The 27826-nt window shown below is 44.8% G+C and overlaps 1 protein-coding gene across 4 annotated transcripts in view; it reads right to left on the reverse strand.

Moving 5' to 3' along the window:
• Window positions 1-4824: 4824 nt before the first annotated feature.
• Window positions 4825-27826, reverse strand: part of KEL (Kell metallo-endopeptidase (Kell blood group)) — a 61973-nt gene continuing 38971 nt past the window's right edge. For all 4 annotated transcript variants that reach the window (XM_084835103.1, XM_084835100.1, XM_084835099.1 and 1 more), the window contains 8 exons: window positions 22085-22183; window positions 20933-21010; window positions 19789-19892; window positions 18888-18998; window positions 17420-17487; window positions 16249-16415; window positions 14191-14286; window positions 4825-10847 (listed from right to left, as the gene is read on the reverse strand). In XM_084835103.1, the coding sequence (XP_084691229.1) occupies window positions 10671-10847; window positions 14191-14286; window positions 16249-16415; window positions 17420-17487; window positions 18888-18998; window positions 19789-19892; window positions 20933-21010; window positions 22085-22183 (900 nt within the window). In that variant the 3' untranslated portion in view covers window positions 4825-10670. The remainder of the gene's footprint in view (window positions 10848-14190; window positions 14287-16248; window positions 16416-17419; window positions 17488-18887; window positions 18999-19788; window positions 19893-20932; window positions 21011-22084; window positions 22184-27826) is intronic.

Raw genomic sequence — 27826 nt, forward strand, 5'->3', positions numbered from 1 at the left:
CCGCCATTTGCATACGCTGGGTTTTTTCCCCCTGCCGTGATAGGCTACATAAGTATTTACGTAGCCTATCACAGCAGGGGGGAAAAACCCCAGCGTATGCAAATGGCGGCGGCTACTGCCATTTGCGTACGCTGGGTTTTTTCCCCCTGCCTTGATAGTCTACATAAATATTTATGTAGCCTATCACGGCTCAATACAGGGACGCAAATGGCGGCAGCTATGACAGCCACCATCTGCGTCCCTGCAGGGCTGCCCAGTGGCCGGATGTCCAGCTGCGGGCGGCTGGAGCCGGCCAGCAGCTCCGTGGCTTGGCCGCGGAGAGGAGCCGGCTGGGCAGGATTCCGGGGGGGAGGACCGGATCGCCTCCCCTCCCATTGATAATTCCGGGGGGGGGATGGAGCGCCTCCCCCCCACCGCAGATTGCCCGGCGCAGAGCCAGGTGGGTGTTTCGTACATCCCTAGATAGCCTAGTACTAGGGATGGCGGAGAATTTCTCCCCGAAATTTCGGGGGGCCGAGCGCCAACGTGTTCGGCCCCCTGAACAAGTTTCGGGGAGAAATCCCCCGCCCCTCCCCCGGTACGGGACTTACCTTCCCTGAATGTCCCTCCCGGCGGCGGGTCCGGCTGGCGGTTCGTCGGGTGTTCGAGTGGGGCGGGAGCGGCAGCCGGTCTTTCGACTGGCTGCCGCCGCCGCCATTGCAATAAAAGAAAAAAAGAAAAAAACGTCCCCTGATAGGCTACGTGACGATTCACGTAGCCTATCACTGCTAGATTTGCAAAGTCAGCCGTGATAGGCTACGTCAATCGTCACATAGCCTATCACGGGTGACTTTAAAAAAAAAAAGTGTGTACGGATAATGGCGGCCCCCATAGGGAGCCGCCATTCGCGTTCCTTATTTGGTCGCTGTAGTCTACGTCAATGTTTACATAGACTACGGCGAAAATAAGGGCAACGCTATTTGCGTTGCCCTTATTTTCGCCGTAGTCTACGTAAACATTGACGTAGACTACAGCAACTAAATAAGGAACGTGAATGGCGGCTCCCTATGGGGGCCGCCATTCGCGTACGCGCTTTTTTTTTTTTTTTTAAAGTCACCCATGATAGACTACGTGACGATTCACGTAGCCTATCACGGCTGACTTTGCAGATCTAGCCATGATAGGCTACGTGAATCGTCACGTAGCCTATCAGGGGGCGTTTTTTTTTTTACTTTTGCGTTCGCGGCTGGGCGAGGCGGGAAGCCTCCCCCCCGGCCTGAATTTCGGCCGGGCGAGGCGGGAAGCCTCCCCCCCCGGCCTGAACTTCGCGGGGGGAGCAGCGAAGCGCTCCCCCCCTCCGAGAACAAGCTGCGAGAAAAGGTAAATGACTTTCGTCCACCCCTACCTAGTACTATTATCATTAATTATGTTATAGCACCATCTAGAGGCCATCATAGGAAATAAGTGTTCACTTTTAAAAGACATAATGGGCACAATCCACAGAAATGAATAGGTGCTGTTGCCTGCACCTCTTGGGAGCTGTGTCAACCCTTGTTGTTCAGTCGTTCAGTTGTGTCCGACTCTTCGTGATCCCATGGACCATAGCACGCCAGGCCTTCCCATCCTGTGCTCTCTCCCGGAGCATGCTCAAGTCCATACAGGGGTCAACTGAACAGCTGGTGACCCTACTGTCAGTTGTGGGGATACTTAAGGCAGTGGTGGTGGTCTACTCAGCAGGAAAAGCAGAAAGACTGTGTTTAGTTTTCTAGATGCCAGCTGACATCAGTCCTGAATTAACAGGATGTGTATAGCTATTTGGGCAGTGTTCCAAAAAATGCAATCATTAACTTACAGGTCGTCCCTCATCCTTGTTTTCTGTTGGTATGATATTCACATAGAATAAACAGCGAATACCATCCACACCCCAGCTCCTCTCGGTTTTTGCACTAAGGCTTTCTCTGTTTTCATTGTTGTCACTGTCACGCTCACCAATGAGATGCCAAACAGAGTGTGAACTCACATTATGTCATAAAGGCCTGCTGATGTCATGAGGACACTTCAGGAGTGAGAAACCCGGCCCGGTGCTTCATTAACTCAAGGCGGCCATGAGGAGGTGTGCCTCCTGTCGGATGGTAGGGGTGGAGAAGGGGTAATCTGGTCCCAATGGTGTCCCTGAGGCGTACCATCTGCCTCTTGGCCGTGCTCTTCACAACACATTTCCTTGCTTTCTCTGATGGCTTCATCAGCCAAGTTGTCCTTCAGGCAACCACTGCCAAAAAGCAGGATGGAGGTGAGTGATGTGGTAAGAGGTGAAGGATGTGGCAGCCTGAGAAATAAGAGTGGTGAGGAAAGAGGGCAAAGGACATCAGAAGCTGATGTAGCAGGAAGGCAGCAATAGAGTGAGATGCGAGGGGAACACTGCCTGCATCCCCCCCGCGCACATACACAGTTACACATTACTGAAGGATTTACTCCTTACTATTAAGCAGAGGCGGCCCCCTCAGGCAGCAGAGGCTGAGTGGTGTGAGGGGCAGTGGTGGCAGTCCCCCTCCAGCTGTTCCTCCTGACATCCAGCTGGTCCCCTCTGCTGGAGGATAGAAGTGTGTGCGTGTGCCACATTGCCTGCCCTGTGCTCCCTAAACTAGTCTGCTACACTCAGGTGAGGACTTTGTTCCTTTGCTGGTGTTGAAATCAGATTCAACTGCCAGCCCAGTTGGCTTCTGTATAAGGGGTGGGGAACCTTGTCCTTTGCCTCAGGCAGCTCCCACAGTGGACCTCATTGTACTTATAGGGTAGCTGCTACAACTCAAATACGTGCATTCTTATAGAGTAACTGCTGCAACTCTAATGCATTCAGCAATGTTTATTATTTGGATAGGGCGTTATGGGGGAGTGGAAGGGAAGGGAAGTTGGTGTGTCTTGCTGTGGGTCTGTCCACACTAACAAAATGCTTTAAAAAGGCATCCCCCAAACTCTCCCCATGAGGCAAAGAATAAGGATAAAATACAGACAGTGATTTAGCAGGGAAAGGTATTAGAAAATAGAGGCAGTTTGAGCATATGGGAAGGCCTAAATGGTCTGGAGACCCAGGCCGTTTAGGGTCAAAGAAAGAGAACTGATCTATACTGCACTCACAATGGGGGTTGACAGCTCCATGGCATGTTTCCTACCATTTCCACTCCCCAGTCAAATTATTTAATATAATTGACTATTTGAGTTGGGCCATATCTTTAGTTTATGCCCCTGCACACAATCCATGTCAATAGAGGTTGCCTGTGGGGAAACTCACAGTGTGATAGCATTGACTCACATGGTTAATTACATTACAATACAACTCCCACCATCCTTCGCCATTGGCTATGCTGGCTAAGGCTGGTGGGAGTTGTAGGCCAAGGCATCTGGAACCCCACACATTGCCCACCCCTGCATTAAATTATATGGCTGAAAAATGGGGTGGGAGTCAGAAACTCACCACAGGGATGCTTATCCCCATGGCAAGTGTAACAGACCAGCTCATCATCATGGCCAGGGAGAAATTATGGACAGAAACTGGTTAGATGCAACACACCAGCAGCAAGTATATGAAATCCTTAAAAACAGGAAAAGTAAAAACAAACAAACAAACAAAGGTAGTCACCAGAAATTCCAAATAGTTCACAATTATGGCCACAATATAGGGATTTATTGTCACTCCTTCTCATATCAGCAAAAACAGAACTTATATAAAAATAAAAAGGACAGGCCAATGAAATTACATCTGTGAATTAATCAATGGTTGCAGAAAGGGTGGGAGCTCCTTGTCATAGAGAAGCTCTCTCTTCCTAAGGATTGCTTTTTTAGAAAGAGGCCTTTTCTAGCTTATGCAGAAGCTAAGCAAGACACTTGCTAGGAGTTCCCAGGCTGCATTACACCTCACCTTCCGTGCTATTTTTGGACTCCAGGAAAATGGGTCCTGTATGTGGTAATCTGTTCATTTCAGCTAGAAACTGGGAATTCCTCCTGAATTCTGGTTAGGAAGAACATGATGCCTTGCCTAGTACAATGATGAATTACAGAGCTGAAAGGGGGCAGAAGCCCACCTTGCACACAACCCTTCGTGCAGGCAGGACCAGGATTCCCCCAGAAGAATAGCCTACCCAATCTAGATCTCAATGAACCACTGTCTGATGGTAGCAGCAGGCATCATGCAAAAAGCTGGCCATAGAACAAATAGATTCAGTCATATTCTATTCTGAGAAGCTCTGGCTCCTTTTTTGCTGCAAAGTCTTCCAGATGCAATTTAGGACCAGCCAGATGGCATCATACCAACAAGCTCACGTGTGTGTGTGTGTTGGGATGGCAATTGACCAGGGTCGAAACAGAGAACCCAAGTTGTTGGTAAACTGGGAAGGCCTTCATACTGGTGTCAAAAGGTACCTGTTGACTGGTGACTAAGACATGTGATGGAAAAAGCCCAGTGTCATTTTGAGCATGTCTGTCTCCGCATCTCTGCAAAACAAGAACCCTTAGCTTAAGAACTCTTGGCTTTTGGTCATTTTTTCAGTTTATTTTGTTTGTTGGTGGTTGCTCACTCAACCTCTGGGCACTGCTCACCAGCTCATAGCTCCCACTCTTAGCCATTACGGTCCACCAGCTCTCTAATGCCGAAACTGCACATCAGGCAGAAGGATCACGATTGCTCTCTTAACATTTCTACAGCTGGGGGGGGGGGCAAACTCTTCAGAGCAGCAGTGGGTAGAAAGGATGTTTAACACTCCCCCCGCCATGCTTTTCCCCCAATCAAATTTGCACATGCTGTTCTTTGCCCCATATTTGAAAAAATAAAGGTACCCTTGCGGCTGCTCCAGTCACATTCAGAGTGGCACGTGGTTATTGTTTTTTTTTTAAGGAAATCAGTTATAGATCTCACCTATAATGGGTAAGTTTGCCCTCTCCGTCCCCTTCTCTGGAAAACTGTGTGTGTTTTCCAAGAACTCTCTTGTGTATTTAAATTGGGTGGGCAACATGAGGCCCCTGCCACCAGAATTTGGGAGAACAAAACCTTTGGCGGTTTGCCAGCTAATGTCAGCAACAAGTCACTATGGAGTGGCAAAGGGGTCAAATGTAGGTTGAAAACAAACTCTGCAGTGGTTTGCAGCCGAAATTAAGTGGCAAACTGCCAGTGTTTTTGCTACTGCTGCCACCAAATACTGCAGCAGTGGCAGGAGGGTGGCTCAGAGGGGCCCAGGGGGTCAAAAGTAGCCCCCAGACTACTTTTTGCAAGGGGATGGGTGTCGAGGTGGGGGGATATGGAAGAAATGTGGATGCTATCCATACACACCGCATAACTTTCAGTGTGATGCGTGCATTTAAATACACATCCTCTTACAAATCCCGCCCCACTTATCTGTGCTGCTCACGAGAGCAGTGAGATGGCCATTACAGGGTGGCACCACAGGGGAAATTGGCCTGTTATTTCCTCTACACCCCATCCATGAAGCAACAGCAGATTGTCTGATCCATGTTTTCAAATGGACATATCAAACGTACAAAATAATAGAAAAAATGCTTTTTTGCAAATGTATCAGTGCCTCCTGAAATGGCAACTTCCTCAGCAAAACCCAAACCTCATGAGAATTCAGGATACCTGTACTAGAGGGTACTGTCAGGATAAACTAAGAAGGAAATGTAAAAATGACTCAAGATAAGAGAAAGGGCAGGATGGAGTATCAGGAGGTAGGGTGAATGGAAGAGTGGGAGTGAAAGTCATGGAAAAGAGATCTTTGATTCGCCCTTTGTGTTTAAGGCGAGGGGAAGATGGAAGAAACATTTGTGGCTTCATCAACAGGGGAAGGCATGGAGGTGATCAATATGGTCGACAGCGAAGACTTCCAGCAGTTGGAGAATGCGGCAGTGAAGGACATCTTGCTGGACTTGGCCATCTCTCTGAACACCGCCTGTGTCATGCTCTTTTTTTTATGCGTGACATAGAGCCAGAAGTCTTAGCAATGGTGATGGATGAAGATCACATGAACATCTACTTGTGCTTCATGATTGCCTACTAAGAGGTACCTGCCGCTTCATCGCTCATGCCCAGGGAATGTTGGGATTATACCAGACGACAGGGACTTCTGTACCAGCTAGGCATGTCTCCACATCGTGGCCCCTGAGAGGAGCAATAAATCCCCTAACCAAAGCTTGTAGAGTCTGTTCTAAGCTGCAGTCTTGCCCTTTGATCCTCTTCTTGCAGTACTTTCTCATGGATGGTCTTGGCTTTTAGAAGCTTTCTAGACTGACGGGTAATCATATGGTAAAAATGTTCCTGGACTGTACCACTGACTGTAGGTAAGAGCCTGCATGACTCAACACATTAAAAAACAACAACTCCCTGCACGTAGGAAACTAGATGTCAAGGAGAAGAATGCCAGCCTAGCCTTCTCTGGTACATCCTAGTTCTCTATATGTAAAATTATTTTAATTTTTGGTGAGGGAGTATTTACCCATGCAATCCCAGCTGTAATTTTAATCAGTACACTTCCAGTACAGTTTCACCCTGTGTTAAGCTGTTTATCTAAAGAGACTCTTATCGAGCCTGGCTACATGTTATAGTCACCATGTGAAAAGCAGCCTGTCTCTGTCTTTTTCAGAATTCCAAAGGTTCCCTCCTCACACTTGAGAAAACTGGAGGAGTTTGCCTTGAAATTACTCTAAGGGGGCAGGAGATCCTTAAGCTTCTCTACTCCACCTCTTCCCAACCGCTAGAGGTGATTCACTGAGTGAGGTAAAACAAGGAAGAACACGAACAAAAGGCCTGCCAGCCAGTCACGTCTTGTTCACCCTCAGTACAAGAAGGCAAACTCCTTCATCTGTCTTCAACACTCAGGAGAGACGGCCTTTCGCATTCTGAACAGTCAAGGCCAAATTAGATGGGGAGAAAAAACAGCTTCAGAGAAGCAATTTTCACTGGGACCATGACACAGAGGAACGGGCTAAACCCCCCTCCCCATGTGCCACAGTCGTTATCCTGCCCCCCCCCCGCCCCCATGCACAGCTGCTATTTTTAAAGAAATGAAGACACGTTAAATGCAGCCACGCATTTAACATGGCATCTAGTTTGGTCCTCAGACCATGGCTGCTTTTTATGTAGATAAGTGTTGGTTGCAGCCAAGCTCTGTACGAACGCAAACGTAGTTGCCTCTTCTGCGGTTCCTCCCAGACCAGTCAGGGTACGTGTAAAGGCTTCCACCCACTTGGGTTCTTCTAACAGCATGCTTCGCATGCTGCACAAGCACCACACTTCCCAAAGTCCCCAGTGTTGCTCCTTACGGTTGCTCCTCTGCTTGACCCTGAGCAGCATTGGAGCAACCCTGGAGGGGGCATCTGCCCTGATCAGGGTATATGTACAGGAAGATCATCTTCTCTACCTGGTCCTGCAAGGATTCTTCTGTGGCAAAGTGCCAAAGGCTCATTCTGTCTTGCTGTTATGACCGTTATATGCAGAACAAACATAAAACTCAGACTTTTATTTACCTTCAAAGCAAATAAACACACTTCTTTGGATCTCCAAGGCCTGCTGTTTGCAATGCTGCCATTATAGCAACCCCGCTGTCACAATATTGCATTAGTGCTTGTTGAACAAACTAGGAACAACAGTCAAACTAGCTAGTTTTACTGACTGTGCTATTCACAACATAAAGATTGTATCAATGGACTCTATCAGTTATAACCCTGTGTTGTGCCATTAAAAAGAAATTACGAAATAGTAGAATAGTTTATTCAGTTAAGCTGGAAAAACATTTCATTTCACAGGTTATAGTCAAATTTATAAAGAAATAAGCAGCACAATCCATGGGAAAGTTCTCCTGTGCAAACCCAGTAAAACAATGGGTTTTTATGCAGGAGCTGCATAAAAACACAGCAGTCCTCTTGCACAGGTCTTGATGGTTTCAATGGGGTTCGTACCGAACTTCCCAGCAGATTGTGCCCATAACATGTAAGGGATACATGTATTGTCTGTGACTGGAGAGTGATGAGGAGAATTAATGCTCCAGCCAGCTATGTTTCTTAATGACTGAATGGCAGAACTCACATGCCACATTGTGGCCTATTTCCTGGTGAATCAGCAATGGCTGTATATCTCTTACTCAACAAAAGACCCTTTGGAGTATGACCTTGAGTTGTCCAGTGCTGTGCTTGGCGCTTTTGCTTAATCACATGGTTTTCACATCCAGATGCAAATCTGAAAAAAGAGGTTGGATGGTTTTCTATTTTCAACCTAAAGCCTTTGTCTAAGAAAAGATATTACCAGACTCATCTTATTTGGTAGACCCTCCTGAAACCACTATGGATATAATGTTCTGGGTGCATGCAAATCATAGGAAACAGGCCCAAACTATATGTTACGTTAAGCATGCTTTTAAAAAAAGTGTGCTTAATACTGCTACTTTTATTTTGGAGGGAAGTGCCTATCAGCACCTGTCACTGATGAGGTGAGATGATCAAATAAGAGTAAATAGCAATCTCTCCTCCCTTCCCCTGCTCTGCAGCAGAGGCTGGGAAAGATCTTTCTTCAGCAAAGGTCTGAGTGTTTCTTCTCTTGATCAGAGCACTCTTCTCATTACGTACTCTGAACTGGGGTATAATTTTTCCTATTTGTAAGAGAGGCAGTGTTACAGAATAGCTTTCAATTTGTTGCAACAGACTGTCAACTAGCTAAATTAGTAGGAAACCATTGAAAAGCTTTGGGTAACAGCAGAAACCAGCTGCAACATTTAAGGATCAGACTAGAACAACGTATGCAATCTATTGCCCACTGATATTAAAGCAAGGTTTTCCATGTACTTTACTGGACATAGGGTTAGGCCAGGGATAGTCAACAACTGTGCTTTTGCGGGCCACTATTCTCCACATACACTAGTCTGGGGAATAGAACATTGCTGGTCAACAGGGTTGCCAGGTCTCCGGCTACAATCTGGAAGCTCAGGGCTCTGGCCTCTTCTCGGGGTCTTCAGGAAGTAAAATCTTGGTGTGAAAAGCCAAATCAAGGAGACAAGCCATTTTCTTCTTGGTTTGAGATGACCTTTTGCTATTTACTGCATCCCTGTCTCCATCAGGTTTTACCCGTTTGGCACCAGGCACAGCCAGACAATCCCCTTGAATCCCTGGTTTCAATCCTCTACTTTCACCAGATGCCACTAGGACCAGCCTCACAGTACCTACATTAAAGTTGGCGCCTCCTGGCCTAGCAGTAAGGCCTTCCTGGGTGTTGAGATTATGTGTGCGGATGGTAGAACTTCTTTGATTGTAGAGATGAAGAAAGAATGTGCTTTCTGAAAGTCCTCCTGGAGAGACACATTAGCAGTGGTTCTATCCCTTTTTCCAGAATGTACTGGAGATAGCAGTGCAATAGCAAGTATATGAAATATATACAGAGATTTATTGTCCTTATAAGTGAAACTTCCAGCAAAACTTTTTTAACCACGCCTTGATTCACGTTTGGTAGAGCCTCAATGGGCCAGATAACTTTGCTTCGGAGGTTGGATGGAGCCGACAGGCCCTCCATCTCATTCCTTTTAACCCAGGGTAGGGGGAGCAGACCACACAAACCAAATCTCAGGACTATATCGTATGTATCGTGTGAAATAAAGAACAACACATTTAGCAAACAATGTACATTCATTTAGGATAAATTCTAATATCACCAAACCATAACTTAATTATAGTTCGGTGTGATGCCTGATGATCACCATGGTTTGTGATTGGTCAGCAAACCAGAATAAAAAACCATGATTTGAAGTATATTTGCAAACCATGGTGTGTACAAACTATGGTTTGGTGTGATATTTGAATTGAAAAAACCATAGTTATGGCCAGTGCTTTTTCTCCAGAGGCTGCGCCATGGAGATGGAAGAAAATGTATGAAGCTGAAATGACAGAAAACAAAAGCAGATAAGCAACTTTAAACTATGGTTTGTTTGGGGGCATTTAAAAGATCAAATTATGCCTTCATTTTCACTGAGATGGTCAACTTGTGTCTGGCTCCAGACTTCAGGTGGGAACTCAGAAAAATGGAATACTCTTCTGTGCAAAAAATTCCCTGTACTTAGGAAATAAATGTAAGGCAGAAGGCAAGACAGAACTCTTCTCCTTGTCATCTAGTTTTCTACATGGATGGATTTTTCTTTCTATGGTGGACTATTCAACTATGCAAACCCTCTCCTGCATGATGCAGTGGTGCAGCCCATGCACAGATTCACCACCTCAATGAGCGTCAGGGCATGGTTTGGGTTCTAACCTGTAGTTAACACCAGCCATGCTTTGGCATGCACTGAGTCTCAGTGTCTCATCATCCCATACGGCTATAGTAGTCAGAAAGTCTCTTGTTGTCATTTTCATCTTTGAGTCGAACAGAGGCACCAAATATAGTCACCAGAGACTTGTCAACTGATATTCAGTTCCCCAAGACCAGGTTAGGATGTAAGTATTTCTACAGTGCAGTATCCTCTCTGTATTCGCTTCCCTTTTGATAAATAGATGGAACCTTCTTCTACCTTGACCAGTTGGGTGAAAGAATAGTGGAGGAAGGACAGGGAATTGCACAGGGAAGAAATGGAATAAGCACATGCAAGAAGCATGGCTAACGCCACTCAATCCATATAATCCCACAATCTCAGTCTCTTGCTTTAACTGTCCTATGTGCTCTTCAGGTGGTTTTACCAGATGCGGCACTTTAGAACTGGATTCATTGGTGATTTACTTGGACAGTGGAAATCTCTGGAGAAATCCTGGCTGTTGCTTAAAGACCCAAGGACACGGAGTGGTGGGGGGCTGTGTGGATCCCTGCGTAAGAAGGCTTGCAAATCCTCAAGGCTCTGGTGCCCACACATTGCCTGTAGAGAAGACAAGCTTGTAAATAATTAACATTTTCCACATAAGTCCTTCACATTCCTATTTGCTACCCTTCCCCTCAGCTTTTGGGTGCCTCGATAGGGGAGAAAGGCAGGACAGAAACTTTAAAAAACAAAATAAACACATTTCTGAGGGCAACCATGCTTGTGGAATTCAGTGGGGGGAAAAGCCACTTGGGCTGGAAGCTATTTGGAGGGAAGAAAGGTGGGCGAGAAAAAGGTGAAGGGCCTTCCCTTTCTCCCTTACCACTTTTCTGCTCCCAAAGTGCCTTTTTATTTTAAAAGAAATCATTGGGGCTCCATTACAAGGGTTTGCATATAACATTTAGTTAGCCCCTAACTGATTCAAGAACAGTTTAGGGAGCTGGCTCTCTATCCTTGAGCAGCTTGTTTTGCAGTACGTGTGTGTGGGGGGGATCAGTCTGGCTACTGCAAGAGGGGCTCTGAACCTTGGAGTGACGTATGTTAAATATCAAAGCCCCCTCTGATGTTGTGGAGCAGCTGTCTTCAATCTGGTGCCCTTCGGATGTGTTGGAGTACAACTCCCATCATCCCCAGCCAGTGGCCATGCTGGCTGGGGATGATGGGAGTTGTACTCCTACACATCTGGAGGGCGCCAGGCTGGGGAAGGCTACTGGAGAGAGAGAGAGAGAGAGAGAGAGAGAAAGAGAGAGGTGAGTCTGGGATGTTTAAAAATGACAATCTCTCAGAGATGTAGACCCAGTTCAGATATTACTTTTGTCAGCTACCTGGAGCACTCAGTTGCTAGCTAATCATGGGAGGCATGTAAGGAGGGGACTCCTGCAACTCCATATAACAGCTTCCATGAGCAGAATGCTCCTGTTCTGGAGACCACCCTGCTCATGGAAGCTGATCTGCAAAGTTCTTGCATTCTCAACTGCCAATCTTGTAGTACCCATGGGAATACAGAACACCACACCAGCCATTAAAAACAAAAACACCTTCTACCAAAAATAATGTCTAGCCAGCTCTTGAGGGTGGCATTATCATTGCCCCTGGTCTACATGTCCATTTTTTATTTCTTCCCTTCCATGGTCTCTGGTCTAACAAACAGGTCTCACACGTTTTTCTCATTCTTCAAACAGTACCTGAAAAAAGTGCAACTAGCACTGAGCAGCATAACTGCTGGAAAAGAAAGGATGTACAACTGCTGTGGGGACTTACTGGATACAGACATTATTGTAATGGTGTGGAGAATGTGTTTGTATTCACTTATCTGATTAAACACTTTGTAAGTCTTAAAGAGAGAAAATTCAAAGCTACGTACTCCCCTACAGCAACGCTCCATATTTTAAGCAACTCTCTAAAGTTGTCTTAGGAGTGCAACCAGAAGCTGCTTGGTATGAGATCTAGAGGGTGTTTCCACAACAATGGAAGGAGAAGCGAATGGAGGAGTACCGCATTTTTTAATAAGAATCAGCTTTGCTGTGCTTTGGTCCATGCAGGGCTCCACAAATGAGTGCTCCGCACCAGTAAAAATTGCTTCACAGAACATACTTCCTGGTGTGGGTGGGGGTTGGAATGAATGACATCTGACTGGCAGGGCTGCTCAACCAATTAAGAGAGGCTTCTCCCCCACCAGGCTCTCTCCCGCTTTCTCCTTTCCCCTGAAGCTCCAGATGCACCTGCATTTCAGGAGCAAGCCTCACTGAGCACAATGGGAGTTACTTCTGAGTAGACACAGATATGCTTATGCTGGGAAAGGGGGGGGGGACACAGGGATGAGAAACCAGCCCCCTTTCTGACCCAATGCTGCACAGCATCTCTGTAATGAAAGTGTGAAGTAGTTACTTCCTAAGGCAATAAACCAAACAATGGAGAATCGGGGCCTCAAGATCGCGCTTTAGAGCATTTAGGGAATTTGTGCTTTAAACTGTGCCATTTCAGTTGAGGGGGATCTCTGTAAATTCTGATGTGGGCATTCAGGGGACAAGCCTCACTGAGCACAGTGGGAGTTACCTCTGAGTAGACACTAATTGGTTTGTGCTGGGAAACACAGGGACAGGAAACACCTCTTGACCAGTGCCACAGTGAAAGGCACGCCCCTGGGCAGGGCTAGTGTACCCAAGATAAATGCGGGAGTTGGGCACACAACAACTATACTGCGGAGAACCAACCTGAGGAAAAGAATCGGACTTTAAGCAGTCTCAGGAAATCTGGGTTTTCCCTGATAAGCTCTGGGGTGGCTTCCAGATGGCCACGATGTCCTGTATCCCTAACGACCTCCAAACGCAGCCAACTTGGAGTAAATCACTCATGGAGACATTCCCCTAGTCAACAGCCCAACTAAGCCTCTGCCTCAGACTTGTGCACCCCCCTTTCTTTCTCACACAGTAGAAGCTTCCATTCATAGTTTATAACAAACTGCAGTTTCCTGTTTCATCCGAATATGGGGAAGAGTAGTTTATATAAATTATTGTTTGTTAGCAAACCAGGATATCCTGGTTTATTAACTATGGTTTGTGGAAATCAGAGTTTCCCAAATTTCGAAAAAAGAGGAAGTGATTTGATACAAACTCCAGAAGCTTTAATTTCTGGACATTTCCCCTCACATACAGAGGAGGAAGGTAGGTGAGGGGGAGTGGGGATATATGAGAACTTTGGGGGTTCATTTTTACTTTGAATTTGCCCTGTTTACAACTCCAAACATGAATACAAATGGGAGTACAATTTTCTAGAAAAGCTCACAAGTTCCCAAACTTGTGGTCATGTTTGAAAAGTGCTTTTTTCATTTTTTTAAAGTGCACTTTAGTTTATGCGGGGAAAGTATGCACTTTTTGGTTCAAAAAGAAAAGGAAAAGCTCGCATTAAGGAATGGGAACAAGATTAACTGAGCTCAGAAGTGAAAATTGGAGAGTATCACTGAGCTCAAACCTTGCTGATTCTCCCATCCCTAGAGGGAAGCACATGAGCCCACAGCTCAGTACTGCTCATGACCTCTTGTTAAGCTTGAATTGGCCAATTTCAGCACCCCATTTATTTGTATGGGTCTAGGGGAAGAGGCCAGTTTGGAAACAGGAAAAGGAAGCAAACAGACTTTCTCCCCTGCAGCCAGGCACACTCTTCCTGTTCTGCTTGTACAGTTAATGAGCCACAGAAGCTGAGCCACAAGTCATCCCATGGTAGCAGTAAGGGGGACATGCTGCTTCCTATCTCTCGACAAAAGCAATAGTTTGCACACAATTCAAATACATCATAAAGGAAGACAGTATGTAAGAGAAAACTCAGGGGTGAGATTAATGTAGCTTAATACCAGCCAGAACAAATCAGAGGAAATGAGAAAAGAAATCAAAGTGTGAATTACGTGGGCGAAGCTGATGAAGAATAGTTGATGGTGTGAGAGCCCAGGCCAAGGTAACTCCTTCACTCGTCTGTGTTTTGCCAACCAGTTCTTATAGGCCTGTGGTTGAAAGGGAGAAAAAAAATTTAAATCTCAAATGTCAAAATGTAATTCACAGTTTTAGGCATGACTTTTCAGGAGCAACCATTAATGAGATGCCTCGCTTCAGTCTGGGTGACCCTGAGAGAACTTGACGTGGGGTGCTTCCAGGCAGAGGGCTCCAAGCACTACCAATCAAAAGACATTGTGCAACTATCTTAACGGATTGTTTGTGATAAGAAAACGAAGGAAGGGAGATGTGGGAATGGAAGACAATGTCATCTAGAGCCACCAATAAAAATTCTGTGAATGAAGCTGGGCAATTGCACAAGGAGGTCCCCATCTGGAAGCACCCTTAATCAACAATGCACTAGAAGACTATGCAGCTGTCTGCTCCCCCTCCTCCCCCACCCGTTGAACCCATTGGGACTTGTCTATTCCCCACAGCAGGCGGGGCAGGAGAGGACATCTGCCATGAAAAGAAAGGTGCACAAGAGGGTTGGATACTGGCTGGTGGCTGCCCTTCCCGCTAGGAAATGGGAAGTCAGCCCAGAGGACCCTGCATCATTGCAGCACCCCCTGTGACGCCCCTCATTCCCCAACAGGAAGGATGCCCGCTGGCTGAGCGAGGAGTGGCACTTCGTATGCTGTGTCTGAGCCAGGTAGCACTACTTCTCTGGGCCCAGAATGCAATGGGCCTACCTTTTCCATTTTCAATTACTGTCGCTTTATATCTTTATGGTTTTAGGTTGTTTTGCCTTTGTAAAGTTGTTCTGCTTTGTTCTAAAAATCAAGTGTAAGCCTTGAATACCTATCAGTGGGAAGGCTGAGTGGAATATCTTCAAATAAGTAAGTAAGTAAGTAAGTAAGTAAGAATGGTCCTGGGAAAGTATACTTTGCTGTTCATTTTCTAGATATGCCAAGATAGTGGAGCTCTTAATTTGGTCTAGGCTAAGTTAAGGGTTTATACAGTGAGGGAACTGAACAGCAGCTGTGGGAGGCATGACTACATCAAGGCAGCTAGTGAGGAGCCAGAGAGTCTAACTTCTTAAATCTCTGTTTAGCTAGGATTCTGTTGGGTAATAAAATGATGTGGCACAAGAAGGCTTCCCTTCATACCTATGTTCTTTAATAGTCATAGTTTATTCCAGAAATCTCTTCTGCACTGTGCTTGTCAAATGCACTGGGAAAATATACTATTCCTGTTCACTCTGCTGCATCTTCACCTACTGAGCCTGATAATTTTTTCGTGATCTGCCAATCTACTGCTCAGCTTGGTCTGTTTGCACCACATAGTATCTAGTCAATCACTTTTATCCTATGTTTTTCCTTGCATTTTGTCATTACATACTCAGGAACCAAGTACTATTGCATTATCTTGCTTCCCGCACATTGCACTGCAAAAGTCGTCCTGGCTTCTTGGACAGTCCAGAGAGTTATTTCTCTTCTCCTTTCTCTTTTGTCCCATCCAGCACAGTTCTATTGGTTAAGCATGCAGACAAGCTGCTTGCCCTCTATTCCTGTGAAACCAATTCTTCTTTTTTTGCTGTTGTAATTTTCCCGGAGTTATCATGCAAAGATAGCTTTCCACCCAAACCTTGGAACATCTTCATACTTTGGTGAAATGCTATCTTTTGAAAAAAAAATTAAGCAGAAGGTGAAACATCTGGCAATAGTGCTAATAGAGAACATTGTTGGGGGCAGGCACAAACACCTCTATATAATCCTTGGGATCCATGAAAATGTGAGGGAATGCAAGTATCTGTTCATTGTGGGACTACCAGTGAAGGAATGCAAGCGTGAATGGGCACACGGGAGCAAAGAGTGTAAGAAGAAAGGAGGAGGGCAACCAGGCGGACGATGCAAACACTATCTAACAGAGAGTGGCAAGGAGGCATGGAGAGCACAGAAAGGAGGAGGTGTTTGCAGGCTAGGACTGAGGACAGTACTCGGCCAACTCTGATGACGGTCTGATTTTGGTACCTGGTAAGCAATGGAAAGTCCCCCAGCGTCAGCTGCGTTCTCCAGAAGGGTGAAGGAGCCATTGATTCTGTGGCCCTTCAGGGAGTAGCTCTCATACTGTTTCACAAGACAGTCTATATCTTGTGCCAGGGTTTTCATGTCACAGGCAGAACAGTTCTCGGGCAACACTGTTAACAAAAGGAAAATCCAGGAAGGTACATTCCCAGTGGCAATTTACCTCACCAGCCACTGCTCTTCAATAAATTGTATACGATCTGCAGTACAGTCTGCGCACACACACCTCCGTCCAACAAACAGCTGAGGAGAGGGGGAAGTTGTATCGTTGTACTAGCCAAGGCTGCACTTTGCATCTCCTTGGGTCTATACAAATACTTTGCCATCCAGAGCTTGATTATTGAAGTGGTTGTGAATGTCAAGATTGTGACAGGATCACAGTATGGTAGGGGCCTGGGGGAAGGTCTTGAGTTTTCCTTCATTTTATTGACGTGGTTGTGAATGTCAAGATAGGGGAGCTTTTAATTTGGCTTAGGCTGAGTTAAGGGTTTATATGGTGAGAGAACTGGACACGAACTGGGGGAGGCACTAAGTTGCATTTTTCCTTGAGGAACAGGTTTATTTGTAAGAGAGATGGACTGAGTGGAAATAGGACAATGGCTGGTTTTTCAGTAGGGATTCTAATGCTGACCTAAGCTCGGTGTATAAGTTTAGTGGCTTTATCTTACACTTTTGGGTCAGAATTACTCGTTACCCAACTGCCTCAGCTACTGTATCCTCAGCCATTGCTTCTTTTCTGCAAAGCAGCATTTGAAGGAGCAATCTGCAGTGGACAGGAAGTGAGCAGGGGAAAGCCACTTTCTCCCCCGCCAGGGTTCCAGATCCCCATTTGTGACTGGAACACTGGACTGGAGCCCTGGCTAGAGGTAAAATGGCTTGAGGGAAGGGGGGAACTGCAGTGGGAAATGGTGGATGTGGGAAGGGTTAAGCACCCTTCTCCTCCCTGACACTTCTCCAATGAAAATCACCCCCTCCTGATGCTGCTTTGCAGATGATAAATGGTTTAGCACAGAAAACAACGGGGTAATGAGTGGCTCTGCCCTTAGAGAAGTAAGACCCCACAGGTGCAAGCAACAGAAAGACTGGCAGATTGCCTACAATGCCTCACAGTACGTACCATAATCATACAAGGAGTGCAGCAGCTCATGCGCCATGAAAAATCCCATTGCTCCAAAGTTCACGGCACTGAAAAAGACACAAGATTAGGTCTTAGAAACCTCCATGGTCTGTAGATTATGGGATATCTTTGAGGGAAGCCTACAGAACATCAGCAGAGGGCTGCATCTTTTATTTTCCTGTGGACATATTCTAAGTAAGGTGAGAGAGAGATCAGAGTTTTTCAGAACACTGAAGGTGGTATGTGTGACGGTTTGAGGACTACAGAGGCAAAGGGCAAAAAGGTCAGGCTTAGAGGCCTGGAGTTTTTGTTGGGAGGGGGTATCCCTCAGAGGAGTAGTTTCATTTCCCCATTAAGTTTCATTTCTTCAAGTTTGAAACAGTACTTTTGGTTTTGAGGGAGGAGGGTATAAAAAGAGAGTGAGAGAGCCAATAAGAGGCAGAGTTGGGGAGACCAGAGCCTGAAGAGGGAGCAGGAAGAAGCAGCCTGGAAAAGTCTATGTGCAGCTAGGGTAAAGGAACTTGCATTTTGCAACTTTTATTTTCTTTTAACACCTTTTGTATCACTCAGCTCTATTGTGTAAATACCTTTAGTTGGGATTTGCTTGCGTTAATTTACCTGTGAACTGTTGTGGTTAGCCCTGTGTCTAGAGTGTCAATCACCCCATGCCTACAGTCTAAACTCCATGTTATTGGAAAGGGTGAGATAAAAGAAGGAAGGTGGGACTCTTAAGGAGGCAAGAGATCCTTACGGAGTTTCTCAGGGGGTCCAGGTCATAAGGGGAACCCTGACAGTATGCTAGAACTATCACTGCTTGCCCCATAGATGCCCATTTTTTCTATCCCATGGGAGTCAGCAATGTAGTGCCTTTGGGCACCACCTCACTCCCAGGGCATCGCTACACCAGCCTAAAATCCTGCATTTAAAATGGGGCTTTCTGTTTCCATTTTAAATGCAGGATCACAACGACTCCCTTTTTCACGTGCTTCCTTTCCCCCCACCCCCTTTCCCCTCCTTCTCCTCATATCTGAGTCTTCTATTATCTTTCATTGATCTTGCTCCTGTTCTTGCCACTTTTCACTGAGGAAACTGAAGTGGAACACAACGGCGTAATTTGATAGCTCATGATCTGCGATCTATTTAAAAATGGAACAAAGGGCATTTAATGCAGGAGATGCCTTGAATGATCACGGCGTCATGTAAAGAGCCCGCAAACTTCACAGGATAAAAGCTCAGTGTGAAGGAGTCCCCAGACACCTCTCTAGGTGCTTGCCAAGGCCCCCTGCCCCTCCTGATTTTTGTTTTGTTTAATAATTTTCTTTTTTTTACATTTGGCTGTTCCAGATGTGCCCATGGGGTCAAAAAGACTGGAGACCCCAAACTGCTTTGGCAGTTTTTGTCATGCTGTTTGTAATATATTGAAATGAACATGTGATCATTCTATTGGCAGCTTCACCACCTTCCTTACCTGGGAAACTCAATATGGAAGAAAGGGTTGCGGAACATTCCAGCAGGGAAAACGACAGCATGGCGCCTCAGTGAATAGTATGAATGTACAGACCAAGGGGCCACTTCCCAACTAGAACAGAAAAAATTTAAAAATATGATGGCAAAAGAAGGAATTACTTGGTCCTATACTGTTTATACCATCTTTCCCTCCTCTGTACCTAACTTATTGCATCTCATCTTTGTAGTAATGCTAACTGAAATATGAAGTGGTGAGTTGTATGTGTGAAGAGCCATCATCGATCTAGCATCACAGACAGGGTTTTCATATAATTCAAATGCATTTTTCCCCCCAATAGAGTCAGTTTTCACATTCAGCTGCCAGTTATCAAGTGTTGAGTAATCAAGTTATGTGCAAGCATGTGTGAACCAGGGATGTTCATTTTTCTCCCTATATGAATTTCTTCACAGCTTTTGGGTTTCAGAATTACCTGATCTTGTTTCTGGAATGGCAATCTGCAATGCTTCCATTTAAAAAAAAAATAATAATAATTCTGGGCTTTGTTTAGACAGGAGCACATGAAGTTATCTAGCTTTCAGGCTGTATCTTTTTTTTCCTTATAGGTTACTGATGAACACTGATAGGTACTACATATGCAAACTAATTAAATCAGAATGCAAAAAAGACATCAAACACATATACATGCTAGCGTGCATCAGCATTCTATAAGAAAAAAAAGGTGTGGTCTGAAAAGTACAATGTGCCAATTCTGAAATTAATTTTAGAATTTCTCCAAGTTAAACTGGAAGACAGGCAGAGCAAACCCATAAAACAATAAAGAGAATGGAATGGGGGAAATTTGCCTGTCGCTAGTATGAACCTTGCAGTCACATGCCTCCTTCACCCTAGAGCAAAAACATACTTATCCGGGAGATGGGGATTAACAAGTCTCAGCAAAAACCTCTTCCGCAGGGACTTCAGGCAAGCAACCACATTATGGAAAAATTTATCTTCATCAATCTCCAGCTGAAGAAAGAATCAGGCAATGAGGTTAGGAGTGGAAAGAGGGAGCGGAGGAATGAATGAGACCCCTCACAGGCTATTTTGGCAAGGACAATAAATGTATGTTTTCTCTGGTTTCTGACTGCAATGATTTCAGGCCATGGTTCTGCCAAATTATGTAAGAAACATTCTTCAGCACTTCTTTTCTTTCTGCAGTAACGTCACTCCCTCAAGATTCGTACCTTTCACCAACCAAGTTTATTAATATTTGGCTCCGTAAAGGCCTCCATTTAAAAACAATATTTTGGCAAGTGAGAGCCTAACTACACATTGCATAAAACTTGCAGTGTCCAGTGTGCTTTTTTAAACTTAATTGGAAGCTCATATACCCTAATTTTCATTGGGACCACAGTGCAAGGGGAGGGGAATTTTAATGTTTCCCTCCCGAGCTGCAATCTAGGCAACCCCCCCCCCGCCCCCAACGTCAGGTGATTTTCACTGGAATCATGGGTTGAGGAGTGAAGGGTAAAGTCTCCTTTCCCCACATGCTGTGGTCCCGATAAAAATTGGGAGCCCTGTGCTTACTATTAAGTAAAAAAACACAATACCCCCTCCCCAATATTGTATTCTATGCATTTAGTGTAACATACAGTTAGGTCCAGAGCAGAGGGTTGCTGTTTCATGGGCTTTTGCCTCCTCTTTGTTTTTATTTTATCAATTGATTTGTGAGTTGCTGTCCTATACATTGTTAATGTTTCTGGACGTTTATAATGATAGATTTTAAATTCATTTGTAACCCACTTGAAACTGAAATAAATAAATATTAGGGTGGCAGCTGTATCTCATTTAGAGTGGCAACTGTATCTCAATCAAGTAATCTTTGAATCCAAGAGATGCCATGGGAAGGGTCAATGACATAGTAGTCACATGCTGGATTCAAATGTTAGTACTAGAGGGGCATGGGATGGAGCCATAGGAGACTTCCTGTACCCTACGAACCACCCCTTAGTAAGCAATACAAGGATACTCTAAGTCATATAATAAGTGATATTTACTTAACTCACCTCTAGATACTCATCATCCACTTCATCTGTTTGGAGGATGTTCTCTGGGTAGCCAATATCTACCCGGAGACTATAAATCTAAACATAAAAAATAATCAAGAGGACAGGGTTTTGTTTTGTGTTTTGCTTTGAATACCTCTGGAATCTATGGAGGCATAAATGTAAACAGGGTTATTGAATTAGGTAAACAAGCTTTTCCTCATAAGATCCAAATATATGGGTTTTTACTCATAGAGGGGGGTGCTGCAAGGAGTTGCACTGGCTACCAGTTGTTTACCAGGCCAAATTCAAGGTGTTGGTTTTGACCTTTAAAACACCATATGGTTCCAGCCCAGCCTATCTGAAGGAGCGCCTCCAGCAACACTAAACAGGCTGCTCAACAAGATCAGCCTCAGATGGCCTTCTTTCTGTCCCATCAGCCAGGACAGCTAGGCTGGTGAGGACGAGGGAGAGGACCTTCTCTGTGGTGGGCCTCACTCTGTGGAACTCCCTCCCTAAGGAACTCCACCATGCCCCCTCTTTAATGAGCTTCTGCCACGCGTTGAAAACTTGGTTCTTCAGGCAGGTATTTGGGGTGGGTTAGGGAAATTTTAGAACATGATGTTTTAATGTGAAATTTTATTGTTTTTAAACTGTTCGTATTATTGTACATCGCCCAGAGTGGCCGGGTGACCGGCCAGATGGGTGATTAAGAAATTTAATAAATAAATAAATAAATAAATAAATAAATAAATAAATAAATAAATAAGGTCTGTAGTATGTAGACAACTGTCAAGGGCTATGGGGCTTGAACTAAGAACCTCCATGGACTTAGCCTGGTGTACTATCTAGGACTGTGTGGTCTCAACCTCAGAGCCTCCTTCAGTTACGGAAGGAAAAGGGGTATGTAACATCAGCCTGTGTGACTAGCAAACAGTATGAAACTTCTGGATTGGTGAGGCCTGGTATAAATACTAGGAACCCCATCAGCCTTTGACTTGTTAGTAAAGCAGCACCTTCTGCCTGCTACACTCCAGGCTCCATTCCAGTCTCATAACCACTGACCTCAAGGACGGTGAGCTAGAGAACTCACTCTCTAGATTTAGCTTCTGGTTCAGTCGTCCATACCCACATATTAGTCTTGATTGTCCATACCCCAACACACATACATACTTTCTCCTTGGCCTCTCGGCGGGATTGGTAGCCCATCCACTCCACATGATCCAGATGATTGTGGATGGCATCTCGGATCTCAGAGAATATCTGCTCAGCCTGGTCAGAGAAAGGAGAGAGTTCCCCAGAATTAAGGAAATACATTTGCTGCATTTGGACATGATGCTAAATCATAGTTTAGCGTTATGTGAATGAGCATTGGGTTTGCGAGCTCCCCCTCCCCTCCCCCATCGCAGCTTGTCATTATGTGTGAACTTGGTCAAACTGTGGTTAGTTTTAAATATGGGAAACAATCCAACTTCAAATGGTTGTTTCTGATCCTGGTTTGTTTCCATAAATCAAAGTTAACATCAACCTCAGGTCCAGGTTTGTGCCCAGTAAACTGTAGTTAGTTGAAAACAGAAGCAAAAGCTTCTGGTAAAAGGAGAGGTGGAGCACATGAGCTCAGGGCTCATGCACATAACCCTGAACTATGATTTAGCATTACATCTGAACCCAGCCATAGTTGCTTCCATAGAAATGCAGTGTCGTCATCATCTGGCATGAGGAACAGGGGGAGTACACTCCAGTTTACTGAGCTCTAACCCACCTCATCAATTCAACAGTTCCAGTGCAGGGAAATTGCAGGGGGGGGGGGCGGTGTCTAGAAGAGTATTCCATCATGTAACTCTCCATCTACAATCTGAAATGATACACTCCAGGCACAGCATTGCCACCTCAGTGAGCACAAGATCTCACTTCCACTATGGTAATTTGCAAGTATATATAAATGTAGATAAATGTAATTGCCCATTGTATAATATCAAGGTGACCATCATCTTTGGATGGAAAAAATACAGTTGTTTGGAAATAAGGAGGAATTACATGAAAAACAGACTTCCATCTTGTAAGGAAGAGAGTACAATCAATCTCAAAATACAATTTATTTAAGATATTTATATAGTTCCCTTCATAATATTTAGCCTAGAGCAGATAATGACTGTAATCTGATCTTACTTAAAAAATTATCTTTGATAGATAGATTGATTCATTTTTGATATTTCTCGCTTCTGCTCTAGTTTTTCTTTTAATTCAGTTTTGTTTTTTATAGAGGAGTTGCCATGCTAGTCTGTTGCTGCAAAAATGACAGACTCTTGTAGTACTTTAAAAATTAATACATATGTCATAAGTCTGATTTGCTAGATTAATTTTTTTCAATTTATTGATAGGTTTTATGTGCTTGCAAAATTTCTAATGATGTAACTGTACTTTTCTTTTATATATAAAATAAAATGAAAATTACAAGTTATTTTAGGGAGATGCTATTTCTGATAAGGTAGGTATGCATATTACTGAGAAGTAGTCATTCCTGCTCACAAATGCTGACAAGTCTGTCAGGGTTAACTATACGTTATGTTAATAACCTGATTAACAATCCCATTGTAGTTTTTAAAAGCTAAATACCAGGCATGAGCGCTCTCTCAAGAGAGCAAATGAAATCGCCACCACAGCATGCCAGGAGGGAAGGTTTAAAGTCTTCTTTCCCCAGTCATGGCCTTGGTGGAAATCACCAATGGGAGCTTTTTTCTCTAATGCTAATTGCCATGTGTGTGGATTTTCACTGAGATTGTGGCTGGGCAGGGAAGGCTTAAACCTGCCTTCCCTGTGTGCTGTGGTGGGGATTACCATTCCTTTCCCCCCCGCCCCACCAGTGCACTTGGTTTTTAATTGAAAAACACACATGACAAGATTACCAATCATGCTGTTAATATAACTTGTATTTAGGCCATCAATTGTCAATGAAAAGGCTGAAAACTGCGTATTATCCAGCAGTTTAATCAACGTTGAGGCTCAGACTTAATAGAATCACTATTAAGAACCTTCTGCAAACTTTCCAAGTCATTTGCACATGAAAAATGTAATGCTTATTTTCAGTACTGACTTTGACGTACAGGTCATGAGAAACTGGATTTTACTAAAGAGCCATCTTAAATATAAGGTTTGATGCAATTTTTACTGAGCCTGATAATCTATTTATGCTTACATACTAGATGGGAATCATCATCACCCCACAGCATAGATTACAGATGCTTCTTTCCTATTATTCATCTATGATTGGGCAATTCCAAGAAATAAAATATGGAGTGATATCTGGATCCATAATTTTATATCCCCTTATTCTATATTTATATTATGTTTGAAATTAAAGGCCTGTGGCCTGATGACCTGGCAGGAGTTTCCATGACAATGGAAGGAGAAGGAAATGGAGGCGTACCCAATTTTTTTAAAGGAATCAGCTTTGCTGTGCTTTGGTCCATGCAAGGCTCCACAAGTGAGTGCTCTGCACCAGTAAGAATCGCTTCACAGAACATACTTCCTGGTGGGGGTGGGGGTTGGCGTGAACGTCATCTGACTGGCAGGGAATGCTCAACCAAAAAGAGAGGGTTCCCCCCGCTCCCCCCCCCCCGTTCTCCTTTCCCCTGATGCTCCAGATGCACCTGCATTTCAGGAACAAGCCTCATTGAGCACAACAGGAGTTACTTCTGAGTAGACACTGATATGCTTGTGCTGGGAAAGAGGTGGGGGGGAGAACACACAGATGGGAAACCAGCCCCCTTTCTAACCCAATGCTGCGTAGGATCTCTGTAACAAAAGTGTGAAGTACTCACTTCCTAAGGCAATAAACCAAACAACAGAGAATCAGGGCCTCAAGATCGCGCTTTAGAGCATTTAGGGCGCAATCCTATGATGATAGGCGGCTGCTTCTGAACTCGGAGGTGACTGCCTATCCAATGCAGGGCAGGATAAGCACGAAGGGAATCATTCCCTCCGTGCTTCTCCTCCCCTCCATTTGTGGTTAGACAGCCGATTTTGGCTGTCTAACCACGGGAAGGTAGAATGGGGGAGGAGGCTGCCGGATGATACATATGATGTGTCGTACTGGCATTTCCACCTTCCCTGCCCCAGAACACCCCCCGGAACGCCCCGTTTTGGTTGCTCCACGCTCCTCTTCCAAGCGCAGAGCCATTCCGCACTGCCTGCAAGGCAGTGTGGAAGGGGGGGAAGGTCGGTTCTCCGGGAACTGACCTCAGAGCGCAGGCTCCGAGGTTGGTTCCTGGAAAACCACATATCCTATGGCCGTCTAGCCACTGACTAGCAGCCATAGGATTGCTCCCTTAGGGAATTTGTGCTTTAAACTGTGCCATTTCAATTGAGGGGGATCTCTTTAAATTCTGATGTGGGCGTTCAGGGGACAAGCCTCACTGAGCACAATGGGAGTTACTTCTGAGTAGACACTAATTGGTTTGTGCTGGGAAACACAGGGACTGGAAACACCCCTTGACCGGTGTCACGGTGAAAGGCACGCCCCTGGGCAGGGCTAGCATACCTGAAGTAAATGCAGGGGTTGGGGCACACAGCAACTATACCGTGGAGAACCAACTTGAGGAAAAGAATTGGACTTTAAGCGGTCTCAGGAAATCTGGCTTTTCCGTGATAAGCATCGAGGTGGCTGCCGGATAGCTACAACGACCTGTATCCCTAAAAAAGTCCAAATGCAGCCAGCTCAAAGTAAATCGCCGGTAAAGACACCACTCTGGTGAACCCGAATTTGCTCTAAAGCTTTGTTTGAAGCTATGCTTGTTGAAAGGCTTACAGGGTTCAGCAGCTGGAGTCTATCAGTATACGAGGCCCCTTGCCTGTTTAGCCAAAGTTTGCTTTTATTTGGAGGGAGACACAGGTTGCTTCTACCCTTTTCTCCAGAATCAATTTCACCCACTTATTATGGAGAATCAAGATGGTGTTTCTGCCTGCTATTGCAATCAAGCATTTTCTGTGTAGTCTAGCTTTTTACAGGACTGGTTTGTCAGGGTTTTTGGACTTTAAATGCAGTTCCAGCACCATCCCGTCTCACGTAGACTGGCTGGCTGAGGGGGTGAGTGTGGTGTTCCTGCCTATTTACCAGTGAGAATACCTTTCCAATAAGACCTTTCCCACAGCAGGAAACACCTTCCTTCACACACAGTAATGCTGCCACCAGGAACTTTACCTCAGGCCGTCCAACACCTTTACTTAGCGAGATGTGAGGACACACTGGCTTTTATTCTGACCTATATTATTCTCTTTATTGCTTTACCCTTCTGTAGCCATGAATTGTAGGAGTGTAGGAAACACAGAAACATTTATTATTTACAGCATTAAGATGCTAAACAGTAAATGTCGCTTAAAAAACTTATATATCTCCTCTCCCCCGCACACACTTAATTACCGCTTTAATCCTATACACACAAATCCCAGTCACTATCTGTCGCTTTGCTACCTATCTCTTCACGAGCCCTCTCCAAGCTCTTCGCTATCCATTCCCTGACTGCGCAAGCACAGTTCCCTGTTCACACCATTTCATCCCCCCACTCACTCAGCCAATACGCAAATACATCGCACTCCTGTCACTCATACCACTCTCTCTCTAGATCTACTTCCCGGAAAATTCAGACTCATCACGTGAACACACATACATAAACCCAGATTCACAACATATATACACGTGACATCACAGTGAGGCTCCCCCTTTCTGCATTATTTGCCCTGCATTTTCTGGTTCCACTGACATTCCTTATTCCAGCATGTGCTCCTGTCCCCAATAAAAATGCAAATGCACTTCCTCGAAACACATCTTTTCACCGGAGCCTATCCCAAAAGACCATCTTCTTTTTTTAAACTTTCCTTCCCCTTCATCCATAACCTGTCTTGACCATTTAGATTAAAAACTTGCTGGCAGGGACTACACTGAAATTTTTAATTTCTGTACAGCATTTAGGCATCACCATCATCAGAGCACTGATCCCTCCAGCACAGTATTCCCTGCTCAGGTTCGCAGTAGCAGTCCAAGGTTTCAGGCAGTGGTTTTCCGAAGAAGTTTTCCTGGAGAGCATAAGGACTGAGCTTTGCCCCTTTTTTGTGTACTCCGCCACTATGCGGCAGTTCCTCCCCTGGCCTAGTATATGAAACTGCCTTATATATAATCAGGCTATTGGTCCAACTACCCTAGTATTTTCTCTCCAGTCTTAGGGAGAGAACTCTCCCAGCACCTGCTCCCTGCAGATCTCCTTACAGATGCTGGTGATGGAACCTACCTTGTACCATGTAAAGCATTTGTTCTAATACTGAGCTACGGCCTCTCCTCTAGAACTAAAGATCAAGGTGCCAAATTAACAGCATATTTCTTAATGCTGTTGTATGAATGGTTGGTTCAACTTTCTCTTTTGAGTATCAAAAAATGTGCTCTTAAAAGGGGGGGGGCAACACTCTTACCACCCCTGACAATCTCTTTGCCCTGCTAAACCTAGCTAATTTCAACCTAAAATATACTGATCTTTCATATACTGAAAAACTGTTATAACTTTGCTGTTTAACATTATACAGTGGGATTGTTTATAGTCATAAAATAACTTTTGAATACCTGTTGCTTTTGACTAGATTTGCTTGTAAGCAGTGATTTATCCAAATTTCAGAATGGGGGGAGGTCTGTAATTGTGAACTCAGTTTCTCCACCCCAGTACACCACCCCACTGAAGTTCAGGTCCAGTTCATAATGGCCTCATATTTCAAAGAACTGGGCAGGAAGACACTATAATTCCCAGTTGGAGAAGAGCTCACCCAAGTGTGTCAACATTCCATACTTTCTCTGAGAACTTTTAGTAATAACAACAACAGTGAATTTTCCCAGAGGAATGGGGAAGTTCACCAATTACTACTTGTAAGAGT

Source organism: Heloderma suspectum, chromosome 2, assembly GCF_057233095.1.
Source record: "Heloderma suspectum isolate Gila_16-S chromosome 2, 16-S_ref, whole genome shotgun sequence".
In the NCBI taxonomy this organism is placed as follows: domain Eukaryota; kingdom Metazoa; phylum Chordata; class Lepidosauria; order Squamata; family Helodermatidae; genus Heloderma; species Heloderma suspectum.